Here is a 25,500-nt window from a genome sequence, read left to right on the forward strand (position 1 = left end):
TTAATTTCTTTGGAGGTTGCTCTGGGCTCTTTGGATACAATTCGAACGATCCGTCTCTTCAATTTGTCATCAATTTTCCTCTTGCGGCCACGTCCAGGGAGGTTGGCTACTGTCCCGTGGGTCTTGAACTTCTGAATAATATGAGCCACTGTTGTCACAGGAACTTCAAGCTGTTTAGAGATGGTCTTATAGCCTTTACCTTTAAGATGTTTGTCTATAATTTTTTTTCGGATGTCCTGGGACAATTCTCTCCTTCGCTTTCTGTTGTCCATGTTCAGTGTGGTACACACCTTTTAACCAAACAGCAGGGTGACTACTTGTCTCCCTTTAAATAGGCAGACTGACTGATTATGAGTTTGGAAACACCTGTGATGTCAATTAAATGACACACCTGAGTTAATCATGTCACTCTGGTCAAATAGTTTTCAATCTTTTATAGAGGTACCATCATTTTTGTCCAGGCCTGTTTCATTAGTTTGTTTTTTTAAATAATTATGTTAATCAACAATTCAAAAGTAATGGCTGTTTTTGATTATTTAATTTTCAATAAATTTTTATTTATTGTTACTTTTGTGAGTTTCAAGTGATTTCAGTGAGAATTGTGGGTTTTTCCTTCTTTAACTGAGGGGTACCAACAATTTTGTCCACGTGTGTAATTGCAAATTTTCACCTGAAAGTAATGCAGAAAAGCTACAAATAAAATTCACCAGCTTGCTGGAAATTTTGTGTTTTCAGAGGACCCCTAGACAGCCACCAATTTGTCCCTCTCAATGTTCAAATGAAATTTATCCCCATGTCTATGAGTTACCAAACTATCTTTTCTTGGCACTGTTTCGGAACCTTTCAAATGAAGGATTATGTATGACCCCTCATCAAGAGCTGAAGCTTTGAACTAGATATGAACCTCTCCTGCTGAGATAGATTCATTTGGTTTGACATATTATTTTCCCCTCTTCAGGTCTCTGATGGTGAATAGTCCAGAGGAAAATATGCAGTATTTCAAAAGCAAAAATAATAGTAATAAGAAGAATAAAAACAAGATCAACCTTCTGAAACCCATAAAGTTTCTGGGCAATGCTTTTCACCTGTCAGACTTTTACTGACTTTGGACTAACTTTTCACACCAATATTAAGTCCTGCATCCCCATGGAAACAACACAACCATAGCTATAAGCAAATGCACAAAAAGGGATATAACCTGGAATGTAAATGAAACAAGTGCCCCCAGGTGGTACCAGTACTGGAATAAAATTGTGACTCGACATAATATCAGTATTTTTCCAGTTACATTTCTCTTTGTTTCCACACTTGTCTTGCATCCGCTCTGTTTAACCACAGTCTACAGTTCCGAAAATTTGGGCAAAAATTCCCAGATTACAAACAGCTGGCTTTGGGCAAACACTGAAATCACAGTTTTTGGTTTAAAAAAAAATCTGAATTTAATAAGACATGTAAGTAGAAATACATTTTTTTAAAATATAATTCATAGACATAATTCTTTATCTTACTGTTTCTGAAATGTTCTTATAACCTCTAAGATTTATCCTGACGTTTGTTGAGGAGTTTATTATAACCAAGTTGATCTCTCACTGACCTGGAAGTAATGTGAACCGTGGATGTTTTTTTTCTTCCATCTGTTTATGCTCTCACAACTTTGATGAAAGTGGTCATGGCAGAGTGTGCATTATTGAATGCAATAGTCAAAAAATAAGCATGTTAAATTAATAGCAATGCAGAAGTCCATTATATGAGAATAGGGCATTGACACACACACACACACACACACACACACACACACACACACACACACACACACACACACACACACACACACACACACACACACACACACACACACACACACACACACACACACACACACACACACACACACACACACCACCACCATCTGTGCTTGATTTTAAATTTTAAAAAAGCTTCCATTCCTCAATACCAGCAACTGCACAACATGCACGTGCAGCTTTTAAGCTTAAGAAGCATTTTTGTCTGACTTGATTAGATAAGAATGGGGTGTTTAGACTAGTGGACACCAAGTTTACAAAAGAAAAACTACACATAAAGCTTATTCAATTTGTTAACTCTGATTTTCCACTGTGTTTGTTTTGTAGATAAAATGAACAGGCTTAAACTGCCATTTGTTCCATATTGTAATCTCTCTATATAAAAGCAGCAGAGCAACAAGCATTGAGATCATTTATCTTAGCAGCAAACTACTGAAAGGCTGCACACAACATTTTCCTGAAGTTAACGTAAACTATAGTACTACGTGTTGGTAAAGTTGGCATTACAGGATTAAGATAAGATTAACTGATGCACAAATGCAGATAAACAACATTTTACCGCCATGGAAACAGTGCGAACTTCAACTTATGCTGTTGGGCAGTTTGATAAATAATATATTAACCTCTGTAACAGGAAACAACACACAGGCTTTCAGCAACTATTTTGCTAATCTATACACATTACAGCTGATTCGAGGAACCAAAATTATCTTAGAGTAACACTAATCTATGACTGCTGCAATGTGTTGCTACTTGTTTAACACACCGGGAGAGATCCTGTTCTCAAAACAAACTCACTAGTCTATGCAGCCACATTCATTAGGCCTCTGAACCTCAAAACTCACCACTGGTTCAAAATGCAAGTTGTCTTTTTTTTTTTTTTTTTTTAAGAAGAAAATCTCTAAAATTACATTGTTTATCAGAGCTACAAAACAAAGAGAATCACTTAATTGTCAAATTGCAGACGGTCTATAAACACAAAGATCTCTGGCCAGGACACAAACCGGGGATCTGCAAGGTGACTGTGCCAACCACTGACCACTGTGCAGCCCGACAGTAACCTTGTAGCCATTGTTGTGCTGCTTGTATAAAGGTGCATGTACTAATTTTAAACATTGCAGTGATAAATGTGGCTTTGGCTAGGGTAAATTCAGTGGTTCCATACAATTATTAAATTTTTGTTTTCTTTGACTGACAAAGATGGACAGTGGTGGAGCAAATACTCACATGAAAATGTATTATTGCATTGAAAGTAAAACAAGTCACTGTAGGAAAATGTCTCCAGTGATTATCATAATACACTTTGCTATATTACTAGAAAATTACTGCTTGCATATTATACTAAAAGCAGGATCCTGCTGTTGTACTAAGCCTAGCCACCTGGTCTCAAAATCATTAAGAACAGGAACCGACTAGCAAATGAGAATTAATAAAATCCAAATGATACCCAAAATATAAATCAAGCAACAGACATGGGGCCTGTCACTGAAAATGAGACATGGCAAGTTACACTGACAACAAATTAGCCATTATACTACATAATTATTTCTGTCAGTGGGATACCCAAATCAGCTTAGCAGTGTAGGCCTGAAAAGCCACTGGTCCATATAATTACAACTCTGTTCTTAAATTGTGGTTAAACCTTTTATAAAGGCTTTAGCATAAACTGTATGCTCTGCTTGAGGAAGCTGATCCAAGGTTCAAGGTTTAAAAAAACTCAACTGTCGTTTCACAAGAAATGGTTCAAAGTAATGTATATAAAATGAGCAGCAGGTATTATGACACTCAACCGGGATACTTAGGGAATACTTCATTTTCTTTTAAATTCCTTTGCATGTATGCGAGGATAAACCATTAGCTGCACAATCTACTTCAAAGAAAAATAGGCGACTGTCAAATCCTGCTTGCATGTTTAATCTTTGTAGTAACAATGCAATCATGCAGTGTCTGGTATTTTGCCTTTTCTTTACATTTGCACTGTGAACAAATTCTTAGGCATTTACATCTTACCTATGACTCTACACATGCAGCACTGGTAGAGGTCAGCCATAGATTTGAGTCAGGGCACAGCTACATGCTAGAGGTCTTTTACGGCTGATGAATGTGATTCTCGTAAACCTCAAGTGACATATCTACAGCCATAAACGAGATTTCATTCCAAGCAACACGAGAGACGAAAAGTGATCAACAGACAGTGTTTCCTAGTAAACGAGGTCAAGCACTGAATGTCACAGAAGGTGGATATGTATGGTGCCATAATTAGGTCAAAAGTCACGCGTGCAACTCTCTCTCGCGCGCGAAACAAGTATCCCGCGCGCACGAAGCAATGTCTCCACATGCAAAAAACACTCTGTGCACGTGTAGCGATGTCTCTGCGTGCGAGGAGCCTCGTGGAGCTCTGATCTACGCGCGCGGGGAGAAGACTTTTGACCCTTTGTGGGCAGATACCAGTGCTCGCCACAACCTCCCTATGATAGGCTGTCTGCGACAGCAAGAACTCACCCTCCACGTAGGATGCCACTGTATACAAGAGAGGAAATGACACAGTCCGTTGGAGCCCCTTTGATGCTGCTGCCGCTGTTCTGCTGTGCCCATGGACCGCAGCTCCGCCGAACACACGCAATACCGAGCCCGGATCTCCAACTGCCAGTGGGTGAGTGTCTCCACGTATTTCTGGCTCTAAATGGGAGGTCTCAGTGCTCCATTGCGGGGCTGTCAGCCTTTAGTACAGCGATTAGACGTTAGTCAGCTCCATTGCTAACGGCAGTTACCCAGGTGGACTGACCAGAATCGGCCCAGAAGCCCAGCGTGTCTACTCCAGTGATTCTAACAGGGAGTTTAAGAGTGATTCTATAATTAGGGGTACATTTCAGATCATCCAGCAAGTGAAAAAAATCAGTGTGCTTTTTGGCTTAATATTCTATTTGTTTCCATAGTATACCCCTGGATTGTGCAAAATCCATTAATTGGCAAGCTTAAACTCTAATGATTTTTTAAATATTCAAATTTAAATTTACACCTGGTTCATTATTTTGTCAACTGTGTGTCAAGAGTGTTACGCACATGCGAGAGAGTTACGTGCACTTGACTTTTGACCCAATTATGGCACCATAGATATGTATATTTATTTCGATGAGCATGCCAATGAAAGCAGCATTTATGTATGTATACATGTATAACTATCCAAATCAACCAGCAATCATGTGCGAAAGGATTTTCTATGTGTTGCTGAAAGTGGTCTTGTCTGTTTCTATGTGTTGTCTGAAAGCGGATATACATCTAGATATAATGTATATAATGGAGATGATGAACACAACAGTTTGCAGGGGAAGTTTAATCTTGATGACTAAATATCAAAACATCAGTTGCCTATTTTTCTTCAGTAGTCTCATTTCCAGAAAATGAGACTTCCGTTGTTCAGTGTTTGAAGGCTGGCTGTTCATGCAGCCACAGTTACTATTGGCTGGTGAAATACTTCTTTGTCATCTTAATTCTAAAAATAATTGTCTTGTTGGAAAGTCCAGTGCTGACACTGACTGAAAAACACACCAAAGCTATATAGTGGGGATGGTGTTCTTCGGTTTGAATGCCTCTCCTTTATTTTCCATAAAATAAGCAATGTCTCGGTGTCTTAACAGCTTCATTTCCATCTCATCTGACCACTGAATTGACGATGAAAAGCTTAGCTCTTTGCCCAAGTGGGCTTCTGCAAAGAGCTTTTGTGTGCAGGTAGAGTCCTCTTTGGTCAGCATGAATTGAGAGTAGCCTTGTACTTGATTATGCTTTGCACTGTGACCACTGGCACTTGCAAACACTTGGATAAAGCTTTTTCTATCCTTTTTCCATCTTGTGAGGAGCAACAATGTCCAATTTTCTCTCAGTGATGGAGCCTAATAAGTTCACTATGCATTTCTGTTTTAGCAATGGCTTGCAACTGACTGTTAACACTGAAAAGTGAACTACTCACATATTCACATACCATCAGTTTAGAGTCTTACTGTCTTTTATCCCTTCTGTATATCATTTCCAGTCAGAAGAAAACAAAAATGTACTATATATATATATATCTCAAACTTGTCATGAGTATCAACATTTTTTTGGTCTAACTGTAAAATTACCTTCATGGCATATCCAGTATAATTTCAAGTTTTTATTCTATCCAATTCAACAAAGTCTCATCAAACTTGCGAGTCTGCTACACATTGAAGTGTCTTTTCAATTTAAAAAAAATCACCATTTAATTCTATTTTTTTATTTGTAGGTATTTTATTGATCTCTACTAGGCCACTGTCAACGTCATTTTATGCTTTCTGCCAGTGTCTCACATTAGCACTATGCCAACAAAGCGAAAGGAAGGATTATGCCTTATCAGTTTTACTGAGCCGACGAACAGAGTGAAAAACTGGCTGGGCAGAAGTGATTGGAATTGATTGAATTTAAACAGCATTTCTGCTAAAAACAAGAACTCTGGTCACTGGCCTATGTTTGAGGAATGACAACTATACTGTTGTACTAATTAAATTATACCTATAAAAATATCCACAGGTTTTGAAGATGAGAAGACAACAGATAAACATAGTAAGTGTTGCATGAACACCAAATACTATCAATGTCAAATGTAATGAGGTGCAGATCAGAAAACAGTGTTTTTAGTGAAATATGATACATTCACAAAACGGAAATCCAGGATAGACATGTAAGCTGGGAACTTGCCAGCACCCACAGTAGTATCAACTGGTTAATGTTTCAAAATGATGCTTATAAATTAGTTTTTTATAAATGAGGCTTTAGCAGGTGTGTATATCTCACCCACAAAGACCTATTTCATTCATATCTCCCCATGCAACCAGAGAGCCAAAACATCCAGTTAACAGATCAATGTAATTCAAATGAGAACTGTCCTGATGCAGCAGTTTATGCTGCAATATGATCCAATTTAACACAATGTGTTATATCAGTGTGAAGAAACAGCATGAAAGAAATAAAGCACAATACCTCTTCATGTACTTAGAGAAAAATGACAGAAGCAAACAATCTGGAATTTAACTTTTTAGCACGTTCACATTTCTATATTAAAAAAGCGCTGTTCATTCCCCCATATGGCACTGTCAGAAATGCAGCCCTTTTCTTTTGTTTGTTTTTTAGAAATGCAACATTTGTTTATTAGTTACTGATGATCAGAAATCACGGCAATATAGAATGTGGCCATTTAAAATAGATGTACGCATAAACAAAATGACCTTGCATTGAGCACAGGCGTGTGTTATGCATGTGTACGATATGCACGGACATGGAATCACGTGACAAATATGTAGCGTCGGGCAGGAATCGATGGGACTTGGAAACACCCCCACAATTTAATCAATTGTTCTCTGTATCATTTCCAACAGATACACCCCAATAAGTCCGCAACGGTGGATTTGTAGTAGGATAGCAATCATGTGATCGTCAGCAGGCAGCTGACCTAGTGTTCACTTGTCATCGTTACAGTGACGCTGTGCTGCTATTTTGCAATGATACAGAAATAGGCTGCATCACTGCCAAAATCTAACCAATTGGTCCTTGTGTCATATCTGATCTTCCCTGAAAATTTCATCGAAATCTGTTATTCCATTTTTGAGTAATGTGAACGAACAGACAAACCAGCCAACACCAGTCATCACATAACTCCACCACGTTCCTGGGCGGAGTAATAATCCCTTGTTGACATTCCTTCTACAAACTGTCACTATTGTTGGCTGTGTAATCTCTGAAAATTGAATCATTCTAATTCTACTAAGGGAATCTGACATCTGTCAACAAATATTGTTTACATGTGAGTGCAGATTTACCAAGTAGTCGACAGCTGTCCACAGTTAGCAGCTTGTTAGGATGGGTGGAATTGTAAATGCAGAGTGACATTAAATCCAAGTAGGTCATTCTGGGAATAAAAGTGGACCAATACCATTCAGTTACATTGTAAATAACATTTCTGAGAGACTCATTGTTTCTCCCCTTTCAGACACGGACTTCTTTTCATTAATCTGACAGCAACTGAATATGTCAGTTTCACGCATGAATGAGCACCTTGGTCATTTTTCTGCTAACATTGCAAGCACTTGGGAATGCTTTGCCACATTTCAGGACCAATATCAACCCTGACAAACATTAACGGAAAACTAAGCCATGTCTGAATGACAGCTTGAAATAGGGCTTGAGAAACTCATTCTGGCCAGATGAACTGGACACTGCTTGTTAGTGGTGCAACGGATCACTAAACTCACGGATCGGATTGGACCTCGGATCAAGAGTCACGGATCGGATCATTTTTCGGATCAGCATGTCTATGACATATACACATATGTCTATGTGATCACCCCTTTCTCCCCCCAGACGAAAATATTCGGAGCTCGTCTCTTCCCTTCGCCTTCGGCCCACTTCGGCTCATCCCGTCGTGTTCGGCTCATCTCGGCTCCTCCGTTCGTGTTTGTAAACACCATGCGAATAGCCGGGTGGCTGCCGACTCTGATGTCACGCTTCATTTCGTTGCATAAACACAAGACAAGATGCTGAAGACCTCCACTGTTTGGGAATTCTTCAGTTTAACTGAAGGCAAAACGAAGGCAAAATTTGGACCCGAGACCAGACGAACGGATCCGAATACTCGGGCCGTCTCCGCCACAAGCAGCAGCCCCCGCTGCCGCCACAGCCCCCTGGGCCGTCTCCGACACAAGCCGTCTCCGCCACAAGCAGCCGCCGGCGGCACAAGCCCCCCCCCCCCCCCCTTAGACGTTATGGGACGGAACGAATATTCGGATATTCATCTTTAATAGGGCCCGAATATTCGGAGGCCAGAAACCGCTATTCGGGCCAGCCCTACTCGTCATGTCTGCTCTCTTCCTTTCTCCGCTCGCCACAAGCTGTGTGTGGACGGAGCACAACTTTTTATTTTTTTTCAGAAATGGATCCGCGGGTCTTGTGTGTGCCCAACCGATGACGTCGATCAGAACGGATCATGGATCAATGATGATCCGTTGCACCACTACTGCTTGTGGTACATGGTGACTTCAAACAAACCTGGAGGGAAATGGAAATATTTGGAAAGATTTAATGCTAAAGAAAAAGTTTTCTTACCTGCTTCTGCATTTTCACTTTCATCCTCATCTTCTTCCTCGGTGGGGGCTGGATCCTCCACACCCACTTGATCCATCACAATACACTCTGCGACACCTGTCTAAGAACAACATACAAAAATCTGGTCAAATTAGAACATTTTAACTGCCTCCTCAACCTGTCCAGTGTTTTCTCCTGTCATTTCAAAGTGTTTATCTTCTCTCTCACCCCAGCCAGTTGCGGCAGATGGCCACGGCCACCCACCCTGAGCCTGGTTTGTTGAATGTTTCTTCATGTTACATTCTACACCTCTAGCAGTTCTGGGGCATTTTTACTCCGCCAAGGAACGGTGGAGTTATGTGATGATCAGCAAAAGTTTGTCTGTCTGTGTGAAACATTACTCAAAAACAGACAAATGGATTTGGATGAAATTTTCAGGGCCAAGTGATTAGATTTGGTCAGTGATGCAGCTTAGATTCTGGATGCACGGTTCTGTTAAGGATTTCCCATTGCCAGATACAGCTGCCGGTACAGCGTCACTGTAACCGTGACATGAACACTGTGTCAGTTACCTGCCGACGATCACACAATTGGGATCATACTACAAACTGACTAGATTTATCAGTTGGAAATCATACAAGGAACAAACGATTAAACTGTGGGGTGTTTCTGAGTCCCATCAATTCCTGCTGCACGCTACATATTTAGGTCACGTATGCAGCAAACCCCAGCCAGACAATGATGAGGCTCAGTCTTATTTTGAACATAAATTCACCTTTCTGTCCTTCACTCCTTTCTCCAGGAAACACTGTAAGAGCTTGTCCTGATTGTAGCTAGCTGCTTCTAACTTTAGACACATCCTTTGCTAGACTGCAACAGCGTGGAACCGTTTTCTTCCATCTTTACGTGAATTTTCGGACTTTCCGGCAGCGTCTTTGTCATGTCAAGAATCCGTTTCTTAGATCAGCACTTCCTGTGTCCCTGAGTGATTACAAAATTGAAGCGTGTACCATTAAAAATACACCTTCAAAATAAAAGCATGGAGGGAACTGTTATTTTAACACTAACAAAACAAAGGCTTGTCAAAAGTGATGAACTGATCAACAGACTTTTATAAGAGTAATTTACACTCAATTCGGTATCCATACATAACATGCACATGCATAACACATGCCTGTGCTCAGCACAAAGTCAGTTTTATTTAAAGATTTCATCTGTCGGAAATAATACATCAACTGAGCAGCCTTGGTGGAGTACTGCACTGTCTGAGTGCTCTTCTAGTTTGCTTCCATTATATTTTTCCTCAGTGTCAGCTGATTTTTACTGCAAGATAAATTCCTATGCTTCTATGAAAACAGTACACCCATGGCTAGAGTAGAGACAATTCAAAAATGTCTCACAATTGTCCAGTATGGTACAGTTGTAACACCATAATTTATAAAAATAGGAAAAAAAAGAAAGTTTAATTTAGTATTCATTTTACAAAAAATGACATAACCACGTGCCTACATACTTTATATTTTGACAATATCTACAAATTAAATGTTTTTCACACTACTCTGCACAGTAGCTCTACAAAGATATTTCATCAAGTCGCACATATTGTCCATCAATTGCTCCTCTGTATACCATTTTTTTCGATGCTCAACTATGTTTTCTTTTGATCTCAGTATCTCCAATGTGTTTCCATGTCTATCTGTCATCTGCTCTGTGTGAGCACAGTCTTTAGCTCAGCAGAATAGTGCCCAATTTATTTTTTTAAATACAGTTTTGACCTTTTTTTCAGTAAAGCTAAGTGTCAGAGTCTGGTCTTAGGGTCAAAAATGGATCCCAAAATGTAAAATGCAGCTATTGTAGAGGGCTAGTTCAGCTACTGACCTTCAGAGATTCCAGCTGCACCACTTGACATTTCTGAAGAAGTTCCACAAACAGGTAGATGAGCAAGGCCTGCATAACAGTGGATGAAAATATATACTTTTTTGTTCTTGAAATGAGTGCAATCAGATAATTTCTCATATTCAGAATCCATTACTTACTTGGACAAAGAAGCCAACAAGAAAAGAGACTAGGAAAGGCACCAGTCCAGCATGGGCTATTGTCACTGGAAGACCTAGAAAGTAAAAAAATGTAGAAGTATTTCTAAATTTTATTGCCACCTAAGTAGATCTGGAAACATGCCCTAGACAATGCTTGTTTTTTGTCAGCGTACCTAACCACCTGTCCATCATTGTCTCTGCTTGTCTTTCGCTCTCACAGACACTCCTCTATATTCTGACTCAAACTTACCATAAAATTTAATGGATTGCACTGATTTCAATATGAGATTTAAGTGACTGAACAAGTATTAACTTGGAAGGGCTCCACCTTTGTGGAACTACAAGAAGACCCCGCTGAAAACAAAGTAATTAAATGTAATGTCCCATGTAATTTCCACCTCTACAAAAATCTCTCTGGTGTTAACTACACTTCATAAACCACCGTTAAATTTGCTCTGCCAATGACAGCCAGGAGATGGACAGAGCTTTAATTATAAAAAAGGACACCTAGTAGAAAGAACAAATACAACTTTAGGTTTCCACCATGTTAGTTCAATTCAGTACAACGAATTTTCAATAAATACCTCTGTGAAGCTTTGGGTTTTGCTCTTGCTGTGCGAGCAAGATGTTATTCCTATGTACAGTCAATTTAAGGGTAGGTTGAGGTGTTGCTGAACAGAATTATGTAGTAAAGCATCCCTCTTTTCTGTCCAATCCAGAACTTTACTGTGATGTGTTTCTTGTGGAGAGTGCTCTTCGTCTGTTCTTAATGCCCCTCAAATTTGCTCCATCTATTATTATCAGGTGTGATGAGATTGGACTGGTCCACAAAATCCTAATCAGTTTCTAGGTGGTCATCTGAACTGTGTATCCTGAATTAATGCAGGTTAATTTTGTGTTTTTGGAGTATGAATATAAGGCAATGCACAATCCTTCCTGTCATTTTATATGATGGGGGCAAGATGGCGCCTGTGTTTGGCTCTGCCGCTGCCCGGCTTTCTCGTGAGCTCCAGCTCCTACCTGTTCTCTGTATTGCTCAGTTCGTTCTGCTGTTTGTCAACGATGGATTTGCTGCTCGGGTGTACGATCGCCAGACTCTTCTGTTCATCAGGGCATCCATGGTGGATTATGGCGTTTCCACTCCTTGGGGTTGTTACCCGCAATCCGCGGCGCCGGATCCATTCGTGTCAGTTGCCGACGGCGTTCCCTGCACTGGTCTGCAGCACCAAGTTCTCCGCAAGTACGGAAGAAGGAGAGGGAGAAGGGCCGGAGTTCAAGTGAGGCTGCGATGGCTCTAGGCGAGGTGTCGCTGGAAAACACCAGCGTTCACTTCTAGCGATCCATGGCTTGATGCTCCCTGTTACTCCGTGGAATAATCTCCCGTCACCGCTGGCTGCGTGTGTTAGATTCTCCGTTCTCCGACCTGTGGTTCCTGACTCGTCCCGGGAGCTGAACCCGGCTCCTCCGGTGTGTGGAGTTCCCCGTCGCGGCAGAGTGAGTCCGCGTCATCTGCGCCCTCTGCCTCGGGATTCCCTCGCCGAGTTTTCACCTCTCCAAATGGCGCTACTTAATGCGCTCCATAGCAAACAAATCCTTCGTGCTAAATGACTTTGTTCTGTCGAAAAAACTGGACTTTCTCTTCCTGACGGAGACCTGGCAGAGGAATATGGATCTTGCCCCACTCATTGAGCCTTGCCCAAAGGGCTACACTTTCATCAGCTCGCCCAGACTCTCAGGTCGTGGTGGAGGACTTGCTGCTGTGTTCAGGAGCCGCTTCGTATGTCGGTCGGTGAGCACTGGATCCTTCTCTTCTTTTGAGCTTCAAATTACTAAAATTGGTCGTAAAAATCCATTTTGCTGCATTTTAATTTACCGTCCTCTAGGCTCAGATGCATTATTTCTGTCTGAGTTTTCTGACTTCTTGTCCTCTATTAAGCTATCTAGAGTTCTCATTGCTGGTGATTTTAACATACATGTTGATGATGTCTCAAATAATTTTGCCTCTAGTTTTATTAACATCACAGAGTCTTTCAACCTTACGCAGCATGTATTAGGCCCTACACTTAATAGAGGGCACACTCTGGATCTTGTTTTTACTTTGGGTTTGAATATTGATTCTTTAGTCCTTGAGGATCTTTTTATTACTGATCACAGTTGTATTTTATTTGATCTGTCTTTTAATCTGGATTCCTTCCCCTGCCAACCTACAATACGCTCTCGCATGCTTAACCGCCTCTCCGCAGGAAAGTTTGCTGCTGCTTTTTGTTTCAATCCGGATGTGGACAGTGATGTTGACACCTTGGTACATTCCTTTAATGAACATTGCCGTACTGTTCTGGATGATGTGACCCCTTTTAAAACAAGAAGGGCGCCCCAACCAAGCCCGCCCCCTGGATTAATGACAGTATTCGCTCGCTGAAGAGAGAATGTCGGAGGGTTGAGCACCTATGGAAATCCACTCAACTGCATGTCCACTATTCTTCTCTGAAAGAGCTTTTAGCGTCTTTTAATAATGCAGTGAAGGATGCCAGAGCTGCGTATTTCTCCAGGCTTGTGTCTAATAACCAGCGTAATCCCAGAATTTTATTTGAGACTATTGGTAATATTGTTACCCCAGTATCACCTACTGTACCAATTTTCTCTGATGAGGAATGTGACAATTTTCTTTCTTTTTTCTTGGGCAAGATTAATGACATTAGATCAAATATTGTACCCTCTCCTGCCCCCTCTGGTTGTTGCTTCTCTTGGCGGTCTATCCTGGAGAGTTTTTCTCCTATCTCCCTGCCACAACTCTCTAACTTGGTTAACCCCTTAAACTTCAGTGTACCGCCAGCAGTACACCTACTAATTTGCATAGGAATTTCAAGAATGTCCGACGCCTGCAAACGCAATTATACAAACACTATACGCTGATGGAAAGCTTAGATTCTCATGAATCCACCGGTATAAACCACTTTCAGATGTGATTACCACAGCGGGTGAGAAAAACACATTTGTCCGACAAAAACGAATATCCATCCATCCATTCTCTATACACGGCTTCAACGCACACAGCGCGACTCACATTTCCGGGTTCATTATCACACACAGATGAAAATATTCCACAAAAAACAGCCATAATCCAACCTTTTACATCCAGACGACACAAGCCAGTAAAATATTTTGTCCAAAACATGTCCTGAAATCAGAATAAAATCCACGAATCGGTCGTTTTCAAGGAAATGCACCTCGCGATGCGCGTCCAATATTCCCTGTATTTTTCGTCATTTTTTTTATTTAAAAATAGAATATTAGCGATTTTTTTGTACTGAAAACGGCTGGAATTGACTGCAGCTTAAAGGGTTAACCATTTGAAAACTTCCTTTTGCTCTCTTGATGTCCTACCAACATCTTTGTTTAAAGATGTTCTTGGGTCACTTGGTCCTGCGGTGCTGTCTATAATTAACACCTCTTTGTTATCTGGTTGTGTCCCTGCTAATTTCAAATATGCTGTTATTCAGCCTCTACTCAAGAAATCAAATCTAGACTCTTCTCTACCTCAAAACTACAGGCCCATCTCCAAGCTGCCTTTTGTTGCAAAAATCTTGGAGAAAGTAGTTGCAAACCAGCTTACAACTGCTCTAGATGAGCACTGTATTTTTGATAAGTTTCAGTCAGGTTTTCGAAGGCTGCACTTTACTGAAACTGCTCTTCTTAGAGTCTCTAATGACCTCCTGATGCGCAGTGACGCAGGAGATTGTTCAGTGGTGGTGCTGTTGGATCTTAGTTCAGCATTTGATACAGTGGACCACGGTATACTGATAGAGAGACTTGGTCAGTGGGTGGGTGTGACGGGGACAGCCCTGCAGTGGTTCTCCTCCTACCTTTCTGACAGGAGCTGTGCTGTTTCTCTTGGTAATTTTGCCTCCTCACCTAAACCCCTCCGCTGTGGTGTGCCCCAAGGTTCAGTCCTTGGTCCAGTTCTATTTGCTTGTATTTGCTTCCTCTTGGGCAAATAATAAATCAGTTTAAAGGTATCTATTATCATTGCTATGCTGATGATATTCAGCTTTATTTTTCCTTTAAGCCCCACAACCTTGCTTCACTGTCAGTTCTAAGTGACTGTGTGACAGCGATAAAAAACTGGATGGCTAATAACTTTTTGCAGCTAAATTCTGACAAAACTGAATTTCTTATCTCTGCTCCTCCAAGTCTTGTCCCTAGGATCAAAGATGGTTTATGTTTCCATACCTCCATGGTTAAACCTTCCGTTAAAATTCTTGGTGTCACTGTGGACCAGGCTCTGACTCTGGATCAGCATGTGAAATTGCTGATTCGCTCTTGCTTTTTCCAGTTGAGGAACACAACCAAACTCAGGCCCATTGTGTCTCAAGCTGAGATGGAGATGTTAATCCATGCGTTTGTGTCATCACGTCTGGATTACTGCAACTCGCTTTTTACCTGCCTCAGCAAAGCGTCTCTGGATCGCCTGCAAGCGGTCCAAAACGCCGCTGCCAGACTGCAAACCAGGACCCCCAAAAGGTCCCATGTCACTCCAATTTTAATTGCTCTTCACTGGCTCCCCATTAAATTTCGGATACAGTTCAAAGTCCTTGTGGTCACTTACAGAGCTCTGCATGGTCAGGCACTGGCCTACATCAGAGATCTGCTACAGCCTTATGTCACCAGCAGGTCACTTAGGTCTTCTGATCAGGGCCTGCTGGTAGTTCCTCGTTCAAGGCTGAAAACTAAAGGAGACTGCGTGTTTGAGGTTGTGGCACCCACTCTGTGAAACTCTCTCCCACCAAATCTAAGATCAGCGGACACTGTCGACACTTTTATAAAGCAGCTAAAGACCCATCTTTTTAGACTTGCCTTTGTGTGATTTGTTGTGTTTATCTCTTCTCTTTTTTTTTATCTCGATTTCTGCTCTTATTTTGTGTTTTTATGGATTGTTGTTTTATGCTTTTGTAAAGCACCTTGTGACTTTTATGCTCTAGAAAGGTGCTACATAAATAAAGTTTATTATTATTATTATTACTATTTCATTGACTAACAGCTAATAGCAACAACACTGCACATAGCACAATGAAAAAGACTGGAAGCAGCAAACGGGGATATAAACAATCAAAGTTTTGAAGTACTCTGCTTTTCAAATGTTTCATGAGAGAGGAAATGCAATTAAAATGTTCATCAGGCCTCAAGGACACACTGATGAAAGCCCATATGGATACTTGCGTTTTACATTTACTCGTGAACAGTGATATTTTCAAATATAATGGATTTCATTTCTTTATCAGATTTGTAATTACTCAGATTGCCTTTCACATTTGTGCTCCATAAACAGAAAGATAAGTTCATTAATCCTCAAATCCACCAGAGGGTAATATGTGTGATTATCAGGTTTTTGGATTGTGGGCAATCTTTCGTGCTCTTGCATCTCAAGTAAAAAAGATATAAGTACTCACCTAAGATTCCAGTCCCCAATATTGTTGCAATGGTCAAGAAGTCTGGAAAGACAAAGTATTCAGAAATTGATAAACCTAGGACCATGGTTAAACGTAAGTAGTTTACTTAAATGTCAATAAAGAAGATAAAAGCAACTCAACAAAATCAACAAAACAATAACAATTTTTTTGTTTTTTAACATAAAAACAAGGAGTAGGTTGAATGAGGAGTGTGACCAATATATCTGGCATTTCTCTCACAACCACAGAAACTACACCATTACAATGGCAAGACTTGAAATATTCAGTGCCGTTGTATATCTGGAAGTTGTTGTTTTCTTATCAAAAGCGGTAGATAGCGGAAGGAAAAGACAGTCACCTTGGATGAGTGACCAATGGCAGGCTTAAACCTGCATCCTACATCCAGTTAGTCCGATTTTACAAAGTCTGCTCGCACAGCGGTTTGATATTTGATTAAGTTTCTCCAAATTTGTCAGAAAGAGTCTTACAATTGTGAAAGAGAAACTCAGCTTTTCAATTTAGAATATTTCCAAGATAATACCCCACCAATCTTCTGACATAGTATTGGTGAACTTACTATTTTTCTAGTGATTGATTTAATTTGCTGCCAAAAGGGCCTGCAGCAGCTTTATATCCCTCTTCTGTTTCACATCCAAAACATGGCCCAGAAAAAGGATCTCAAAATTCGGAGGTACTTGAGTGTTGAATTCTACAGCATTTTTTGGTGCTGCATCATAATTACTAAAGATATTGACTGACACCATCAATTTCCAGGTCACGGTTATACACACAAGCATCCTTTGTATAGAGCAGCACAAATTCAACTAACTGCAGCACCAACCCTGCTATCACAGCTGAGCTTTTACAGTAACTGGTTGTCCTGTACTGCTCCATCTGCTTATTCAATTTACTCACAGCTGTAGACTGAAGGACATTTTTCAAACATGCACATATCATCTCTAAGCTCATTCATTCTCTCAGAACCAACTTGGTCTACATTATTGCTGTCGCTCTGAAGTTCAAAGCCATCATATAGCAAATGACCCCAACCACCCCGTCTACCTTGCCTAGATTCACACTTCAGAAGCAGACAGCAAAACACACTGAGATATCAAAAGAAAAATGAAAGCAGTGGTTTGCATATATAATAAGCAACCTCAGAACCCTACCATTACCTCCAAGTCAAATAAAACAGAAATGTTATATAAATAGAGTCTCGTTCACTCTCCTGCAGTCTGTTATTTTGGACAGTTATCCTAAAATAAGTGTTCTTGTATGATACTTGTGTTGGATTTTTTCATGTTTTCTAATGTTTCTGATAAACACGAGAGTGCCATTTCCTGATAATATGAGTGGCTGTAGATATCTTTTGAATGTCCTCAAGCCCTTTAGGATCAGATAAACATGCAAAAAAAAAAAAAAACACATATTGCATGAACACTGACTATCACGAAGATTTATGTGATTTCAATTACTTGATTTGGCCAACAAATAAAGGCAGCTATTACTGTCTTTAAGGACAACACTGGTGATATTCTGTATCTTTCGTCTTGTCAACAAAGCTCTTGAAATGATCAATCAATGAACAGTGAATTGATCTTTGCATGGCCACCTGATGAGTGTTGGTGCAACATTATCTCCTGTAGCTCTGTCTGTGGTTTCTACCAGCTCCCAAGAGAAATATCTGCCTCTTTGGCTGCTAAATGCCCCACTGATGTTCACCCAGCTAATATCTGCTTGGGAAAAACTATGATGGATATATCCTAACTGATCATTCAGAACTGAAATTCACAGCATCACTTTGAGTAACAAGAAAAGCACTCAGACAGCGCAGTCCTCCGCCAACCTGCTCAGTCTTTGTATCATTTGCGACGGATGAAATCTTTAATAAAAAATTATCTTGCTCTGAGCACAGGCGTGCGTCTCTAGTGTTCGCTGATGGCTGCTTCAATGTAGTAGTGGTTTGACTCACATATAGGAAACTACAAGAACAATGCTTGCAAATGAGCTTCACCTTGTAGACGCTGCCTCCAAAGGTCCTAATAACTTGCCAAGATTAACACATTAACTTATGCTGCACAGCTAATCTGTTTTAGAGGATATTCCGTTAAAATGTTGGGATTTAAATCAGCTGCAAGAAGTACCACCCATTCAGGAATTCTTTTCCTGATGGTGTTCTCTGTGAGATACAGATTCTCAGCAGACGGAAGACATTTTATTGACAAACCTGTTGAAACACTTGTGAGTAATGCCACTGAACATAGCCGTGAGGTTACAGTAGGAAAAACTGTACACCTCACACTGTCATAGGAACCTACATGCATTCATTTGGGGATGCACTAAAATCTTTTCGTTTGGTGCCCAGTCTGTTTTACATTGCAAATAATAAAACACACTGCTGATTAGTAATTTGCTTTGAGAATTAATGTTTGCCACAGAAACATAATCAGAAACATTTGATTTGCTTTGATGTGGCCAAAAATGAAAGCGATTTGGAAGTATCCTTCATTAAAGGGCTGTGTCAGAGTATCAAATTTAACTGAAATAAGTATAAAGTTGAAGAGCTCTCATGTGCAGCCATCAAGTTAGCAAAAACCAGTTGCACGAAGAGTGCAGTATGGAAAAAATATACTGTACTAAATTACACTAGTAGCAGTTTTCTACCAGCTTTCCTATGTTGCCTTATTTGCAGTCATTTTTAACCACACAAAAGCTTTTGAACTCTGCATAACTCTCTAGCATAACAACCTGTTCCTCTTGGCTGGACGAAGTGATATTTACAGTCAAATGAAGCTCAAACGCCACTGTACTCACAACACTTGATGAAGAAAACCCAGTTAACAAATAAAGTTGATCAACTCGGGGGTGACATACATTGTCTAAGCTTGGGGTTTAAGGTTTTGTCTAGTCAGCTAGGGTAAAGAAAGAGCCTGGTTATGTCTTACTTGCTTTGTAAGCATGGGCCTCACATGGATTAGCTCCACAGGGCCAATTAGCATAAGCTGCATCGAGCACATGGCTAATTAGCATAGCCTTACATATTTAGGTTACCAAGGACATTTTCAACCACTATCTCTCTAACCTTCACAACTTACACACACAAGCACAGCACCAACACAAAATGTGCTCTTACTGAAAGACAGTTAAACAGACGTTCAATTATGGTGCTTATTTGACTCATAGTTTGGCTAACAAACCAGTAGTGTCTCTGCAGGAAGCTAAAGCAACGACTCGTCGTCGCCGACGAGGGAAGGGCTCTTTCTCTGACCACAACAGTCACCCATCTCCCTTCGTGTCTTTGTACTAGTCTCTGCTGCCTATCTCAGTTTTTCAAAATTCTCCTTTGCCGCCGCAGTTTTCCCCCATCGACTTCGCACTACAGTTCAATGGCTACTTAAGGACAAGTACAGTGAAACTGCGCATGCGCTATCTCCGTCAGTTTATTCTTTCCGTTGCTGACGAGTAACAATTTTTATTTTTCCTCTTTACTTGTTTGCTTGTTTGTTCCATTTTTCGATATATATATTTTTTTACCTCTTATAATTATTCTTTATAGTTTCTGTAAAAAAAAATAAAAATAAAAAAATCGGAACCTCATTTTAAGTCTGATTGACAGTTGTACACTAAAATATCATTGTCAATATTCGGTAATTGCTGCCCTACATGTTTCAGTAACATGGCCTGTATTTATAATTAAACATTGGACTGGGAAAAATTAATGGGAACAGCAAAAAAAATCCATAATTTCAGATTTATTTATTTATTCTTTTTTAACATTTGGCTGAGGTGGATTTGGATTTTTTTTTAAAGATAGTTAATCCACTTCATGGCAGGGGTGCCTCCAAAAATTGTTCATAGTCTGGAAAGATGGGGCCACAGAAAATCTTCTAATGGCAGACTAAATACATTTTACAGTACAATAATATCCACCTTAGCTGAGCTCAAGACCCTTGTATACAAGTACAGTGTCATGTGGTGTAAAGATTATACATAATTCAAACTCCAACACAAAACTCATTAAAATGCCTTTGTTAATGTTGTACATATATTTAATTAAAAGAAAACTTTTCAGCATTTATCCCTCAGTGTTGACAGACAGTTACTAGTCATGTGTTACAGATGAGATGGTGCTGTGGGTGGGACGTAGTTCCAGACCACTGAGTAGTGACAACAGATAGTGAGAGATGTCAAAGCCAAAGAAGCACATTTTAAAGTTGATCTGATCAAACATCAGTTTAAAAAAGTAAAGATAATTGGAAAAATGGCGCTTATTGGATCTAATAATCAGCCATGTCGATAATCTGTCGACCCCTTGTCAAAAATATGCAAATGTTGCAGCTGTGGATACAGTATTGTACTTGGAAACAGCAGTCACTTGAAAAGAAAGAGAGAAAGAAATTCTAAATGCTTCCTTTAATGCAAAAGCTTTCATATGTAAACTACAAATCTGCATCAAGTCCATTCCTACACACTGGAAGGAAGCAGTGAAACCTTTTTTGTGTGATGATAATAAACACCAGCAACCAGCAGCTGATGGTTGTATTGACGAGGCGGGTCACTTTTCTGCCGCATTCAAATCCATCACTTGCACTCTAAGGACCTCCCATCATCACTTGAAATAAGCTGTCATTTCAAATCAGCCCAATCGTTTTTCATGATTCTCTTATCAGTTCTCTTCTGTGCTCTTCCAACATTCATCGGAAGATGGCTGAGGGACATATGACATCAGTAATCAGACATGTCATCACAATCTTTCTCATATTGTCTGTTTTCTCACAGCTGCTGGGGCATGTAATAAAATGACTCAATAGCTTATGTTCGACAGAAACAGGATTATGACAGTGACAGAGGAACATGGACAACGTGGACATAATAGACACAAATGGCCTTTTTGATGTTGATGCCTCAGCTATTTGACTAGCTGTTTCTTGTCTTTATACCTGCTACAGTCAGACACGTATTAATAGCAAACCAAACGGTGAAAACAGCTTTCTCTCTCTAACAAGCAACACTGTTTCTATGTCCAAAGTAACTAAATGTGCTTGTCACACTTCCAAACACTTTACCTCTCAACTTTCTGCACAGGTTGCGAGTGATAATGTCTTTTCTCAGTCAGATTGGTATAGGGTGTGAAACTTCACTGAGTCACTCATATTACAAAAAAGTAGCAGCCAAAGAAGAGTGAAGCAGTGGCAGCCCAGGAAGTCTTAATAAGCTGTAATAAGTGAGTCAGACTTGGCCCACAACTTGGACATGAACCTCAGCACTGGAATTTAAGGACTTTGGACTTAAGTTGACCTAAAAGATAACCTCCAGACATTTTGGAGGACAGACAGCATAATGATATGCTGCTTTGAATAGAAATTAGGATTCTTAAAATGACATTCACCAGAATTTCTTCAAATGACATTTACCCTCTTCACTCAATGAAAAATCCAGAGTCTATGAATATGTAAAAGATGTTCATTGAACGCGTTTAACCACTTCATCTACTCACTTTGCACCTCTATTTCAGCTTTATTCCAAACTAATATGTCCACAAAAACACAATTTTTGATAAAGACAAGAGTCTGTTACAAATTAGATTACTGACACTCATCAGCTAAGTCACCGTGTGTTACAGAATGTAATTTGTGATGTTTGTAATTTTGCCAAAATGTCAGTAAGCGCGAAAGTAGCATCAAGATGGATGTGCATATCCGATAAGAGAGTTGGCACGTGGCGCAGCAGTAATTTAATTACGGTACTCATAATTATTAATTATCCCCTACACATCTGATACACACTGGCCATCCTCAGTTGAGTTCAAAGCTCCATCAGAGCTGTCAGTACATTTTCAGTTTACTGTAGGATAAGTCAACAGTTTACTCTGCAAGGTTAACAATATTTTTTCTTCCCTGTGAAGATCATTATTACCTGCATTTCTCAAGTAAAAAATTCAGTGTCGCAGTATTTGGAGATGTGACGTGACAGTGAGCCTCAATGCATTTACATTTTACGAGATTGCTAATTATTTCAGTAAGTAGCAAAATATGGCAACAGGTAAAACTGACTGAAACACATTTTATTGTACCATATCTTAGGTTATTGTAGTTAGATAGACCATAATTTTGCATGAATGGAATTTTCAAAGTTTAGAAAATCATAAATTCATCTAATAAAAACATTTTGTCAACAACACAGATGGCTTATTTGGCGAGACGTATTTGATTTATTCGATGTGTAATTGTGCTGTGAGACTTCATGCTTCACTAAGATGATCATTCTTCACATACACTGCTGCGTCTCTCCTCCCAGGCCATTTAAAGGATGCATTCTCTAATCTTACCACTAACATAACTATTTTCTCGCTAATCTCTGGTGCTATCAATCTGCACAGATAGTTTGGGGAGTTTACAATCCACATTTTGTACATTTTTACATGAATAGAATTAAATGTGTAATGTTACTTTTTTTTTTTTTTTACAGAATCTCACTCCAACTGATAGTTAGAAGATTTAAGTGTCCCAATAACAGCACAGCTGTGAGCCAGTAAGCACAATATCAGGCCTCTGAAACTGTGAATTTAGACATAATTTTCTTATTCACCTCTGTGCTTTTGCTTCTTCATTTCAAAATGTTCTCTGTTAAACAGACCTTCAGCATGCATAACTGTGCTGATAAACATCTAGAGAGAAGGCAATTTCCCCACTTGTAGTCACTAAACAGCTTCACTAGAGCAAGTAGAGTATGAGTTCTTTGCTCAAAGGCAGATGGATAACTGTTGGGACAAGGAGAGTCATTCACTTAATATTTATTTTCCACCTCTTTTCCGGAAAGTCTCTTTCACCTCAGGGACTAAAACTAACACTTCATGAACCTCACGGCTGAATATGATCTGTTATTTAAATAATAACAAAAACTGCAGAGTATTGCTTCATGTTCTTTTAGATTTTGGAATTTGTGTCTAATATTCATGATAAAAGTAGAATCTGCTCAACAAAGGGATATAAGTAAAGCCAAAGATATTAGAAGCTATAGGCGAACTTATCTATAGAGATTAAAGCAGTTGTAAAAGCAGCACACAAGAATAACAGAGCAGTTGCTTATTTAGTTGTTTTTTTAAATTATTATTTTCTTTCTCCTTCAACAACACAATGAGTGATGACAATATTTCAAACACTGCTTTAAGGCTCTATATCAAGGTGGATGTCATGACAGATCCGCAGAAGTGAAGCCAAAGTATTTTGATGGTTCTCTAGTGGATGGTGGTCATAAACCTGGCACCCCCATATTAATGGATGGGACTTGAGAAGAACTGCAGTAAATCTACGAAACGACAACGGCGCACAGGCAAAAGTGCTACAAACTAAAGTACATTGAGCTAGTCTTGCCTTTTCTGTTGCTACATGTTTTTGATACATCTGGTTATAGCAAACTCATTTTATACAAATTCCTAAGCTCACATGGGTTACAGGAATGTTACTCTAGTTGATCCCTGCTTCATCCCACACATGCACTGGTAGGAGCTCATTAAGCGTTACTAAAGGCTCTGTCATGGTGGCTCTTTACCAGCTAAACCCCCACAATGCTCTCTGCTTCCCAACACAGAACTGGCCATCTCCTCTGGTCACTACAACATAAAACACTAAGATGCTCTGTCCTGACGGTGCGATCAGTCATTAGAGCTAGTCTGAAACATCAAGAAACAACTATGTACGCACTTTATTGGAAATTATATTAGGCAGATGGAGAGTGGAGTCACAGACCTGAAATCACAAAGTCAGTGTGGCCGCCATTTGCGTAGCATCGCACCACACATCCGCAGCACATATCCATGTCCATGCTGCTAGTGCAATATTGTCCCACCTCTTCCTGAAGGCAAATATTGACATTTTGGGCGACAGGATCATATAGCAGGCTATCTGTCCTACCATGCAGTCTTTTTAACTCAGAAATCAAGACCATTTGCATCCTGCATTTATGTCTTTGTTCAGCATTCATATACACACTACTGCAGACTAGTAGACATATTCCACTGAAGCTGGAGTATTGCACCGTTGACCGACCTCAGTGCTGCTGACTTCATTGTGGCACAGTGGGAAGAAAAGGTGACATGTCATCCATCAAATCACCAGCTAGTTACAAGTAAACTAATGTGCACATTGCCTTGCTTGAGAAAAAAATAAAATTGTTATTGTCATTCTGCAAAAGATCAAGTAATGAACGAGCTTCATCTATATAAAGACATGAAATGAAGTGAAATTTAAGTTTCAAGTATCAAATACATTCTGGGTTAAAAAAAATTCTTAAAAATACCCGTTAACGCACTTTGAGCATATTTTTTCAGGCACTGAAATATGAGACTATGTTCAAACAACAATATCTCAGGAACTAATAAAATAAAGGCCTGCAATTTTCACTGTTTTTTTTCTATTGTGCCATTGATTTAGAATCTTTAAGACTGAACATTTCGATAAGATAGTCACTGATAATCGGTGAACTGAAATCTGAAAAGGAAAAATCCTATTTTGGCCACAAATGAACAAAAGAGTTATAATGTAGGAGTCAGCACATGAAAGGGAAAAGGTGACATTTCTTGTGCACAAACCACCAGGTAATCACAATATTAAAACGCATCCTGGCATACTTGTCATTTTTCAAATATCGAGCTACCGGAGGAACTTAACGGCAGTTATTTCAATAAAAATATAAACTTTTTAAAATAATTCACACCACAAATTGGGCTGTAGAAACCTTCAAATTAAATTTTAAATAAGTAAAACACAAATTAGTCCATTAAATGCACTCTGAACTAACGTGTAGGGAGAAATGTTGCATTAATGATAATATTTAGCGAGGCAGGATATTATTTTCAAAGCAGTCGCAGCCATTTGAGTCATTTATTTCTGTGCTGGAAATAACGTCCTCTCCACTTCTATCCTCGCGAGCGTTGCTCCAGCGCCTCCCCTTCCTCCCTCCCTCCCCCTTCCTCCCCCTCCACAGTTATAACACGTTAAACGGAGGTCCGCTTCTCCAAAGCTACCGTAACTTCACATTTTTCTGCTGTTACAAAGCAAACGCAGGTGAATGCGGTGAAGTAGCGCAGGCTTCCCTCAGTGTTCGTGGTGTTTGACTATGGCC

General features: G+C 39.8%; 1 protein-coding gene across 1 annotated transcript in view; it reads right to left on the bottom strand.

The window, feature by feature from the left end:
* Window positions 1–25,500, bottom strand: part of si:ch211-51h4.2 (uncharacterized) — a 101,723-nt gene that overhangs the window by 75,958 nt on the left and 265 nt on the right. Inside the window, exons 2-5 of the mRNA XM_022216291.2 lie at window positions 16,378–16,419; window positions 10,931–11,004; window positions 10,773–10,841; window positions 8,916–9,015 (exon numbers count right to left, since the gene is read on the bottom strand). Of these exons, the coding sequence (XP_022071983.1) occupies window positions 8,916–9,015; window positions 10,773–10,841; window positions 10,931–11,004; window positions 16,378–16,419 (285 nt within the window). The remainder of the gene's footprint in view (window positions 1–8,915; window positions 9,016–10,772; window positions 10,842–10,930; window positions 11,005–16,377; window positions 16,420–25,500) is intronic.

This window comes from Acanthochromis polyacanthus, chromosome 4 (assembly GCF_021347895.1).
Source record: "Acanthochromis polyacanthus isolate Apoly-LR-REF ecotype Palm Island chromosome 4, KAUST_Apoly_ChrSc, whole genome shotgun sequence".
NCBI lineage: Eukaryota > Metazoa > Chordata > Actinopteri > Pomacentridae > Acanthochromis > Acanthochromis polyacanthus.